The sequence below is a fragment of the Rattus norvegicus genome, chromosome 1, assembly GCF_021556685.1.
Source record: "Rattus norvegicus strain SHRSP/BbbUtx chromosome 1, alternate assembly SHRSP_T2T, whole genome shotgun sequence".
NCBI classification, from domain to species: Eukaryota; Metazoa; Chordata; class Mammalia; order Rodentia; family Muridae; genus Rattus; species Rattus norvegicus.
In genome coordinates, this window is record NC_141534.1 from 21,830,222 (window position 1) to 21,842,754 (window position 12,533).

Consider the following 12,533-nt stretch of genomic DNA (forward strand, 5'->3'; position numbering starts at 1 on the left):
ATTCTGATGGGGGAAAATCCGAATCCTATTAAAAACACCAAAACAAAAGCTGGGAAGTAGACCAAACGCATGTCCATTTGGGAGAACGTTGTTTTCAGCTGCAGAGTGTGTGACATTTTTGGCTGTCGACCAATTTCACGATGGGTTTTAACTTTAATACAAGCCATAATGGGAGAGCGGGCTTTGAGAATGAGAGGCCCTGAGACCTGGGCATGGAAACACTCCTCGTCTTCACTGCCGCACAGGAAATGGCAGTGTGCTCTAACCGTGGCATTGTTTGACTCACACTGAAAACAGAAGAACAATGGAAGGGCAATTAATGCCATACTTTGTGGAAAACATCTAACAGGAAGCTTCATAGATCAGATGGAAACCGACCCAAAACAAACAAGCAGCAGCGGGCACTTTACCGTGAGAACGGTACCAGGTGGCACTCAGCCTTTTCGACTGCGCAGGAGGGTTTGATGATTTTTGTTATGTTGAATATTTTAAATGTACGAACTGTCAGCCGAGAGCCAGATTCGGCATAGAAATCGTTGCCGTAATTATCAGACACATAAAGAGAGGAAGCCAAAGAAAACGGTACCAGTAGTGTGTACGTTAAGGTACTTTTACCTTAAAGGTCAGCAAGCTCAAGCTCCTCGGCTATCTCTGTCTTCAATGCACTGAATTCCATATATGCTAAGAATTGGATTTTTTAAAATGGATTTCAAACAATTTAAAAGAGAAGAAGAGGGCTGGAGAGGTGGCTCAGTGGTTAAGAGCACCCGACTGCTCTTCCAGAGGTCATGAGTTCAATTCCCAGCAACCACATGGTGGCTCACAACCATCTGTAAAGAGATCTGATGCCCTCTTCTGGTGTGTCTGAAGACAGCTACAGTGTACTTATATATAATAAATAAATAAATCTTTAAAAAAAAAAGAGAAGAAGAAAATCTTTTGGCGTATAAGATTATATAAAATTCAAATTTTGATGTCTACCGGTAACATTCATTGTACTTCAGTGACATTCCTTGTGTATGGAATACCTGTGGAACATTCGTGCAAAGAATGAGAAACAAAGAATAGAGTTCAATTGTTCCAGCAGAAACCACATGGCCTTACAAAGTTTATCATCACTGCCTCCTGGCTCATCCCAGAAAGAAAGCCCGCCTGACCCCTAGAGATGGACTATTTTTTCTTAGTAATGGATAAAGTTTCAGGGTCAGAATTCCACCCTCTTTCCATCTTTAATTGCTTTTTTAGTTTTCTGGGAAACATGTTGTTTAGGTATCCACAAGAAACACAAGTAACACATGTCTTACTCTGTTTTCTTACAGAAACATGTGGACTCCATTCCAAATATATGAGAGCAATGTATCCCACCAAAACCTTTCCAAATCATTATACCATTGTCACGGTAAGTGCTTGGCCCAGTGGAAGACTGACAGGCCACGGGGCACAGACATGTTGAGCAAGAACTGGGCAAGTTGTGCTACACACTTCATATGTGCACGACTGAATTCGGGCTAGAAAGGCTTGGCTTGGTATTGTCTATCCATTAACTACACATGCTTTGAATTAGGCTAACTTACCCTTGTGAGGCCACAGCACAATGGCTCTTAAATTGTTCTCTGATGACCTCCGTGTGCTTGCTGCAGCAGGTACATAACCCATAACACACACATGTACATGCACAGAAGGAAAATATAGAAACAAATACACCTTCAGGCCTGTCCCACTGACCTACTTCCCACTTCTGTCAAGGCTTTGCCTTCTAAAGCAGTGGTTCTCATGCTGTGACTTATGACTCCTTTGGGATTACATATCAAATGTCCTGCATATCAGATACATTCATCTTGATTTGTAACAATAGCAAAGTTACAGTTATGAAGCAGCAATGAAGTAATTTTATGGTTGGGGGGTCACTGCAACACAAGTAACTGTATTAAAGGGTCGCAGCATTAGAATGGTTGGGAGCCACTGACCTGAATAAAGGTTCTATACTCTCCCAGAATAGTGCTATCAGCCAGGAACCAAGTGTCAAAACAACTGAGCCTCTGGGGGACATTTAACAATGGAGCATCACAGTGAAGTTAGTACAAACCATCTGCTGCTGAAGCCAAGACACTTACATGTAGGATAAGAATCTATGTATCTCCCTGATAGTTTCAGATCTATTACATTGAAAATTACACCACATTCTTCCTAGGGATGAATAGAGATCTGTTGCTATTGCAGCCTGCCTATATTTTACTAAAGCGTGTTTCCATAATCTTATTTTTGTAATAAAAATTATAGGGTTTGTATCCAGAGTCGCACGGCATCATTGACAATAACATGTATGATGTGTACCTCAACAAGAATTTTTCACTTTCTTCAGTGGAGAAAAGTAACCCTGCCTGGTGGAGTGGGCAGCCGGTATGTAGCCGTCTCACCTTGGCCTCCAAGCCTCTGTTTCCTCTTGACAATGGCTAGGGCTTCTCAGTTTACCCGAGTTTCTCGCCATCCGTGTAGTTTCTAATGGTTGAAGACGTGAAAGTTCTACTACAATTTATTATAACTATTTGAATTTTAAAAACCATTTATGGCTGTTTGCTCAGGTGGTTCTGTGTTGAAATTTGTTTATTGTATCGTCTATGGATCAAGACTCAGTCTCTCTCAAAAAAGATATCTATTTTCCCTCCAAGCTGTTCTACAGTTTCTTTAAAGTGTGGGAGAAATAGTGAACTGTCATTACCTTACTACATGTTTTATTGTTGAGGGAGATTGACTGTTCATAAACTTAAATTGACTGTAAAAACAAAAACAAATTCTCTGTCAAAATAGTTGTTAGTAGGAAGTTATAGTGTTTGTTCTTAAATAATTATCCTGTTGCCTTTCACTCTTTACAGATTTGGTTAACAGCAATGTATCAAGGCTTAAAAGCTGCTTCCTACTACTGGCCAGGATCAGATGTGGCTGTCAATGGCTCCTTCCCTAACATCTACAGGAATTACAGCAAGTAGGGAGTCCCTTCCCCTAAGGATCCATTTAGACAGGAATCTGTAGCACTGCTCTCCTCGTTTATTGGTTTGCCTTCAAGATTGATGTGTGTGTGTGTGTGTGTGTATGCATGTGTGTGTGTCTGTGTTTGTATGTATATGAGCATATGTGTGTGTTTGTATGTGTATGTGTGCATGTGTGTGCATATGTGCCTTTGTATGTATATGTGTTTATGTGTGTGTGCATATGTGTTTGTATGTGTATGTGCATATGTGTATATGCATGTGTGTTTGTGTGGGTATATGTGTGCCTGTGTTTGTGTGTGTGCGTATATGTGTATGCGTGTGCATATGTGGTGTGTTTGTATGTATGTGTGTGCATGTGTGTATGTGTGTGTTTGTGTGGGTATATGTGTGCCTGTGTTTGTGTGTGTGCGTATATGTGTGTGCGTGTGCATATGTGGTGTGTTTGTATGTATGTGTGTGCATGTGTGTATGTGTGTGTTTGTGTATGTGTATATATGTGTGTATGAGTGTGTGTGTATGAGTGTATATGTGTGTATGTGTATGTGTATATATGTGTGTATGTGTATGTGTATATATGTGTGTATGAGTGTGTGTGTATGAGTGTATATGTGTGTATGTGTGTATGTGTGTATGTGTGTATGTGTATATGTATGAGTGTGTGTGTATGAGTGTGTGTGTGTGTGTGTGTGTGTGTGTGTGTGTGTGTATACTGCTTTCAAGTGCACCATGCAGCATATATACAAGTCTGAGGACACATTTCGAGAGTCGGTTCTCTTCACAGGGGTTCTGGGTATTAAGCTCAGCAGCAGGCACCTTATCTGTTGTTGTAGTTTCGTGTTTTGTTGTTGTTGTTTTTTTGTTTTGTTGTTGTTGTTGTTGTTGTTATTGTTGCTGTGGTTAAATACCCTAACATAACGCAACTTACGGGAGAAAGGTGTTTATTTACGGTTGCGCTTCTGTGTTGAAATCTTTCACTGAGAGATGCCACAGAGGCAGAAGCATGAGACAGCTGACCACATCATATCCAGAGTGAGGAGATCGAGGTGAATGAGTGAGTGGGTGTCTGTGCACTCACTCAGTCACCTGCCTGCTGGTGCTGAGCTTGACTTCTCCATTCTTAGAGTTCAGGGGGTGTGGCCTGGGGCCTAGTGCTGTCCTCTTCTGTCCCAGCTTGTCAGTCCCTTCTTTTGACTTCCACAGAAGTTGCAGTCTGAGGGCTTTTTGTTTTGCTTTGTTTGTTTGTTTGCTTTGTTGTTGACACAGGGTTTCCTCGTGTAGCTTTGGCTGTTCTGGGACTTGATCTGTAGACCAGGCTGGTCGGGCACTCTCAGAGATTTGGCTGCCTCTGCTTCCACAGAGTGCTGGGATTAAAGGCGTGTCCTGGCCTGAGAAACTTTTGTTACCGCTCCCGTCTGCACTTTTATTTCCTTACCTGTATTACTGAGGCTCCTCTCTCCACAACCTTCAGTTTCTTCTCTCCTGTGATGGATTGTCAACCATCAATCAAGAGGTCCATTTACAGCACTCCTTAGCATCAAGCGTTTCAGTGGCTTCCGGCATGCGTGCTCTGTACTGAGCAGAACCATGGAGGGGTGCTGATGCTGCTTTGCCCACGTGCCTAGGGATAGCACCGCCCACAGTGTACTGGGCCCCCTTACATCAGTTAATAATCTAGACGATCCCCTATAGATTAAACTTAGAGACCAACCTGATACAGACAACTCCTTAATTGAGACCTTGCTCAAGTGATCCCAGGGGCAAGTTAACATAGGAGGCCAACCATCTCATGAGTCAGCCGGAGTAAAAGTCTTCAAGGCCTCTCACTCACTGGTCAAACTCTATTTCAAATGAAAGTATACTGTTTGCCAATAGATAACCAATACATCTGAATGCATAATGAGTAAAAGTCAACAGCTAAATGATAAGGTCGATAATCAGCGGTTTTCACTTTAGCTGTACAAAGTTAAAGGAGAAAGGAGTAAAAAGGAAAGAAAGTAACCTTTTTTGATTAGATGTGTTTGTGGAAAGTCTGACAGTGGGGCCCTTTGAGTGTGCCACGCCCCTTTTAGTATTTTGATCCTGTACTAAGGAATGGATGCATGAAGCATTAACTCTTCTCCCTGAGGTAGAGTATGTTGGAATTATCTGATTAAATTTTCAAAACTTTTTATTTCAGTTCCGTCCCATATGAAAGTAGGATTGCTACACTGTTGCAATGGCTGGACCTGCCCAAAGCTGAACGGTGAGTGACAGACAGCTCTGTCTAAGAGTGCTTCACTGTGACTTATATATGGGTGAGTCTGGGACCTTCTGAACTCTCACTGGTGGAGAACAAACAAAAACCCTTGGAATTCCCTCTTTGTCCTCTGTCTGCCTGCCTTCCTTCCATCCTTCCATCCATCTCTGTCTGTCTGTCTTTTTTCCCTCTTACTCCTCCTACCTCCTGCTCCTAACCACTGTTGGTAGTTTGAGAGCCCTGCTAGCCTGGAAGTGTGTGTGTGTGTGTGTGTGTGTGTGTGTGTGTGTGTGTGTGTGTGTGTGTGTCTGCCTTGAATTTCTTACAATATTCTTGCCTCTGTCTGTCTACTGAGTGCTGAAACTGCAGATATGACAGACATTTCTAACTAAAAGCGTCTTTGTGGAGATTTGGATATGTCTAGAGCCAAATTACAATTTATTTTAAGCCATGTGTAACCCTCTAAATAGCCACTCACAGTTCAGGTCTAAGTCAGACCTAACATCCAGTGACTAACATGTAAAAAACATTGTAATATATTAACTTAACAGAACTCTAGTATCCAACCACGGAAGAGCTAAGAATGCTACCCAGTAGATTCTAGGGCTGATTGCACAGTTGTCCTCATTTTTGCTGTAATCCATCTCTCTGACGTTCAAGCCGATGTATTTAAAAGTGTCGGTTTATGACTTCCACTGCTCTGTTACCATAAGAGCTCCACGAATCTGCTTTTGTGCTGGAATGTAGAATTTGGCGTAAACTAAGTCTGAAGCCACGGTCAGTCAAACTTGGCTGCACAGTAAACTCTATCCTCCTTGAGGTGACAGTTGGGTTTGGAGTTACACAGGCATCTGTCACTAAACCAGCTATTGCCACTGCTTTATAATGGATACTTCCCAAGACGTATTCCTGAGAACAGGTGCTCTGTGGGGTGGGACTTGTTAACCTCAACAACTGAGATAGTCAGTCCCCCGTAGGAAAGGCGGGCAGATATCACAAACATATTGAACGGAGGCAGGAATGACAGAAGGCCTGGTTCTTGTTTCTGAGGATAGATTCCAGGAGCTTCAGGGGTTGAGTCACAGACAAGTCAGAGCACTGAGAGAGCACCAGGTAACTTCCCATCAGCCACCACATCATGATAGAGGAACCAAGCATAGAACAGAGTCAGCCAAAGGCCAGACACCAGGAAGTAGAAAAGGTTGGCCCATTAAGAGGTCTTAGCTACAAAAGCAAGGCATTTCACAACTGAGCCACAATAGTGCTTTTCTCTGGGAAGGTATTATTTACCTCCTGTTAGGAGACTCATCTCTACTCAAGCCCAGTGTGTGTTCTAGCCTCTTGCCTGGATAAGGGGTTGGGGGTGGGGTAGGGGACAGACTGCATGCTCATGGCCCACAAAAGCACAACTCCACCTGTAGGTTTATCCCAAATTATTAATCTCTTCCTTTGTTTCAATTTTACCCATAGACCCAGTTTTTACACCATATATGTGGAAGAGCCCGATTCTGCGGGGCACAAGAGTGGACCAGTCAGTGCTGGAGTAAGTGTTTTCTGTTGTTTTGGTTGGTTTGTTTGTTTCTCAACAGATGGACAATCATCCAGGCCTATCCTACAAAATAAGACAGGATCTTAAAAGTCTCTACTGAACACACACATTTAAGGAATGCATGACATCAAGTAATTAAAAGTCTCTAAAATCAATATTTCAGCTTAATAGCATAAATATAAATATAGCAATATAAAATTGCTATACGTTCTAGGAAGGATAAACTGCCTAATTAACCGTCTCTTAGTTCCTTTGACTGGCAACCCAATGAAGACTTTGATGAGGCACTGTTAATTCCCCTACTGCAGAATTAATTTTAAGTGAAGCCACCTGCCAGTCTCTGTGGTGTGTCCTGGGCACTACTGCACACACTGTCACCCACACTGCCGCTCATAGTGTTAAACCCCACATTAGCCATCATGGAAAAGCTCCCAGGACTGAGATGCCCCGAGGAATCTCATTAACAATTGCCTTCCACTGGAATGTGAGCATGCTTGTTTGTGGCTTCTTCTGTTGCTATTTACAAGGGAAGCCCATTTTCTTCTTTTTAAGCCAAAATTGCTCCTAATGCAAGCAAGGCTCTGGTCAGTTCGCACCACGTGTGGGTCTCTTCAGCCTCCTGGTACCATTCTGACCTCAATGTGAAATGTTACACTTATTCTGGTGGCTCTGAGGGTGAAGAACTCATTGATTACAAACCCCCCTCTGGGTTTATTCTCTGGTTTAACATTGTCTATGTTGTCACTGTGCGTGTTCGATAAGATTAGTCATCTTAGGAGGAACATGTCTCTGCGTTTATCTGCCTCTGTATCTGACTTGCGCTAGGTCCTGTTAACCTTTTTCTTTCTTTTCTGTGATCTAGTTTTAAAAGTATCCAGTTTTAAGTTTTAAGAGTAATTATGAGGGCCGGAGAGATGGCTCAGTGGTTAAGAGCACTGACTGCTCTCCCAGAGGTCCTGAGTTCAAATCCCAGCAACCACATGGTGACTCACAGCCATCTGTAATGGTTTCTTCTGAATGGGTTCACAGCAACAGTATGCTCACATATAAAATAAATAAATCTTTACATTTTTTTTAAAAAAAAAAGAGTAATTATGAAAAATGTTGCAGAACCCAAGCACTCAGAAGTGTGTATGAGGTCTTGATCTAGTAGATGTCAGTGGGACTGTGGTTTGCTGGGAGAGCGTTGTAGTCAGGGTTCTCTGGAGGAACAGAATGATGGGGATGGAGATTATACATATACAAGAAGAATCTATTAAGCAGGCTTTAAAATAGCAATGACAGCCACATCACACCTGAGATACTGCAAACACAGTGATTTCTCCATTCTTGAAACTGGCTGCCTCAGTCATTGGCATAGTCCCATGATGGGGGTCTCTTGCTGGGGAGCTGTTTGTCTCCATACTACTCGGTCTATAGGATGGGACGCTTCAGTAGTCGCAGGCAGGCACCCAGAGTCCAGAAAGTCAGAAACAACATCAAGGTAAATCAGCTAATCCTCTTCCTGAAATGTCCCCCCTCTTTTTGTCTGGGCAGCCACCAGTCAAGGTGGGCCTTCCATACCCATCAGGACAATCCCTCAAGTGAGGCTTCCTTTGCAGACAATTCTAATTTATGCCAAGATGGCATTAAAATCAACATTATTAGAAATTCTCCCCTAGGGAATGAGAAGGAAGCAGAATTTGCGAATGGCTCGGTAGACTGAGCATATGCTACAGGTCACCACAGAAAGGCCACACCCTTTCCACAAGGGGACAGCAGCATGCTAATAAAGAATGAGAATAGTAGGTAACCATTCCTGTGAGGTACTTACTCTGCATTGAGTATACTCTTTGAAGTGCTGTGTATACAGTGTTTTGAATCCCTGACTAGGGCACTGGGAGCGGGGGTGGGGTGGGGGGAGGGGGAGGCTACAAAGCAAGCCTAGTGCCTAGCCATGCAGATCCCTGCAGGCCATAAAAATGGTCACCAGGAAGCACTGGGGCATTGTTACTAGGCAAGTGGAATGGCCAGTCCTGTGTGTGCTTAGAGATCATTTTTATTGGGCACGAGAAGGAGGGAGAAACATTGATCTCTGCAATAGTCTACTAGAGAGGGTAGGCTTGGACCTGGGAGGAGGCCAGCATCAAGGGTGGAGGACGGTATGTTTGAGATTCAGTCAGAGAATAGACTGGGGTGATGCATGTGAGACGGTTGGAGACAGAAGAGCGATGGTGCATCCCTGCTCTCTGCTATATGCAAATGGGCGACTGATGGTGGCCTGTTGACTTTAGTAAGCCCAATACAGGGCTGTAAGTGTGCCATCCAATTGGAGGTGTTTCCAGATGGCAATGGAATGTGTACGGAAAGGGAGGAGCTGGGGATCGGAAGCATGTAGCTGTGCACAGACGTGGACACTCATGAGGGAGTGAAGAGGGATGGCGGGAGAGAGATTTAGACAAAGCCTGCGTAGGACTCACGGCAAACAGGAAAAATGGACAGCGATAATTGGAAGGCTTTGCAGTTTTATTGTTATCATTATTGTTACTTGCTATTACACTTTAATTCAAAGTTCCCCAAATCTGTAAGTTAAAAGCACAAAGGCTATTTTAGTGTGCTTTGGTCCATGCAATGAGGTGAAAGTTTATTAATTTGTCTAGATTTTTCAGTCACCAAATCCCATCTTTCTTGGTTACACAGAAGAGTTTCTGGTGGGTCTAATATGCCAGGTAGCTCTAGGGATGGGAAAGATGATTCCTTAGTACATAAAAAACTATCTTGAAAGAATAAAGAAAGCGAGGAGCTAACACCATGTAACTTTTTTTGGCTGATTTTTTAAAAAAAATTAATAAAGCCTTTAAGAATAAGATTTAACTGATACGTAATGGAAGGTTAGACTTGAGAGAGCTGTGTGAAATTATGATTTAAAGGGCACTGGGATTTGACCAGTGAGGAAGCCATAGGAGTCCAAAAACTTCCTTTCCCTTTCTTATCCCCTCTTCCCCTTTCTTCCCCTCCTCCACTCTTCTCTCCCATCCCTGTTCCTCTTTTCCTTCCCCCTCCTCCTTCTTCCCTTCCTTTCTGTCTCCTCCCCATTCCTCACGCACCTGCCCTCCTGTTCTTCCTCCCTCCTCCTTCTCTCCCTCTTCTTTTCCCTTCTCCTCTTCTTCCCTCTATCTCCCCCCCCTCTCCTTCCCTCCTTCCACCCTCTTCCCACAGAGTCATACACACAGTGAGGCTGTCACCGGACTCTCAATCCTCTCCCCTTAGCCTCTTGATTTGTCCTGATTGCCCATGGAAGATGAAACATTCACAGACTTGCCCTCGTCATATGTCGGCAAGTGTCACATGTTCCCCATTATCCAGCGAGGAATCATTACATACAGCTTCAGTAGAATAAACAGTTAGGAGGGGGACAAGCCACTCTGAAGAGAGCATTAGACTCAGACTGGCTTCAATGCTCATAATATAATGCTCAGTGTCCAGGAGAGCACCACTGTAGAGAAACATGGAGGTAGGCTTCATCTGAGAGGATGGTGGGCCTTTGGGAAAGGCAACTGGATGCTCTGTAGCATTCAGTTCAGTTTTATAGGAAGAAACTGTTGATCTGAAGCACAATCGCCCACTTCGGTCTTACCAGTTAACCCTGATAGCAGGACCTCACACACTGTTCCCAGAGTGTCCACTGAGAAGGGGAAGCACCATGATTCCATGCAAAGCAGAATTTTCATTTTCTTTTCCACCGCTGGTGCTAAAGACCCAGTGCCTTCTGTGTGCTGTGCAAAGAAAAGCCGAGCCCTCTAACATCCAAACCACAGCCACAAACATCCTGTCCTTTATCCTTTTTTATAGTATCCTTCCCAGCACTGCTTACTTTCTCCTTCTGTGAAGTATAAATTCCTAAAAGACGTCAAGGTTGGTTAGCAGTGTGAGTGTTGTTAGGGCATATGGTTCTGACCCTGTATGAGCTTCTGTGGACTGTGGGGTAGGAAGGATGCACGCATGAGTGACTTCTAGACTGTGGGAGGTCCAGTGGCATCAGGGTATCAGGTGCTGGGGGAAGAGAAGAGGAGAACTGGTGATTGGTGTGCTTGGGAGGTTAGGGTAGGATGGCAATGGGGACATGGGACACTGGGATCTGGGACAGTGATGGACAGACTAGATGTAAACGCTCCGAGACTAAGAGTCAGGTGAGCACCTTAGAATTGGTGATCGATTAGTATAAGAAAAGTCATGGGTTGGGCTCCGTTCCATGTCTCTCAGTAACTGTGGGGCCCATGAGCATGCTAAGCCTTTACAAGGGGACATCCAACAGCACAAGCCACACCCAAGAGTGTGTTCTGTGAAGATTTCATGGGATGATGCACCGCTGTCTTTAGCTCTATCTGATTCGTAAAATTCTGCCTCTAACGAAGGAAACAAAGGTAATAAATAAGAGAGACACAACATATTTCCTCTTAAGCCATCACCGAGATATTCACCGTGTCACTAAAAACACACTCAAAAATTACAACTTTGAAATTTCATCAAACTTTAAGTTATTTCAATGTATAATAAAGGTAAAGAAAAATCATGAAACACAGAGACTATATACACAGTTAAATGAAAATGAACCCCAGTTCGCTATTCAGAGACAAGCATTGTTTACATAACTTGATGTATTTCTGTTAGTTTCCTGTCCATTTGTGTTTACTCAGAAAGGGTGAGATACTTATATACAAAACCAGGGTTGTTGTGTAATATGAATGGTTGAATTTCCAATTTGATTTTCTTTGTTAGCATTAACATGGTATTTGAACATTTTCCTATGCGTTTGTTCTCTGTAAAAATGTTTTATGGACAGGGAGAGTAGGTCAGGATGCCTAGCATACTTGTGGCTATGAGCTTGAGGTCCAACAACAGTACACACATACACACACATACACGCACACACACTCATATACACATACACACATACACACACACATACAAAAACACACACACACTCATACATACACAAACACACACACACTCATATACACCTATACACACATACACACATACCCACACATACACAAACACACACACTCATACACATATACACACATACACACATATACACATACCCACACATACACAAACACATACACAAACACACACACTCATACACACATATACACACATACACACATACACAAACACACACACTCATATACACATATAAAAACACACACATATACACACACACTCATATACACATACACAAAAACACACATGCAAACACACACACACACTCATACACACATACATACACATAAACAAACACATACACACATATACATGCTCTAAAAACTAACATGTATCTTAAAATTTTTGCATAATTTATTTTCCTTAGCATTAAAATTGCAAGCCAGTAACATGAGTTTCTTTGCAGGTAATATTTGCATAGGAGTAGAATTACTTGGATATGGGATAGGCTTCTCTTTCATTGTCTGGATACTATCACGTGAACTTTCAGAACGTGTCCAATTCTTTGGCTTTCAGAAGTCCGAGGCTCACGCGTCTACCATCAGGCATTCTTAGAAAAATATCTACAGTCCAATGCTGTTTGTTGATATTCAATGTCTTTTATATCTTATAACCCTCTGGTCAGACTTCCTTTATAGGAAACATAGTTCAACTCAACTTTTTTGTTGTTATTTATAGACACTGAGGATTTGTCTGTGGTAGTTCTCATGACATAGGTTCTGTCCCAACAATTTTAGAGAAGAAAATACGTTTGAATTTTTTTTTTTTTTTT

General features: G+C 42.7%; 1 protein-coding gene across 1 annotated transcript in view; it reads left to right on the top strand.

Annotated features, from left to right (window-relative positions):
• Nucleotides 1–12,533, top strand: part of Enpp3 (ectonucleotide pyrophosphatase/phosphodiesterase 3) — a 71,332-nt gene that overhangs the window by 28,746 nt on the left and 30,053 nt on the right. Inside the window, exons 7-11 of the mRNA NM_019370.2 lie at nt 1,320–1,399; nt 2,281–2,400; nt 2,874–2,983; nt 5,167–5,232; nt 6,697–6,769. Of these exons, the coding sequence (NP_062243.2) occupies nt 1,320–1,399; nt 2,281–2,400; nt 2,874–2,983; nt 5,167–5,232; nt 6,697–6,769 (449 nt within the window). The remainder of the gene's footprint in view (nt 1–1,319; nt 1,400–2,280; nt 2,401–2,873; nt 2,984–5,166; nt 5,233–6,696; nt 6,770–12,533) is intronic.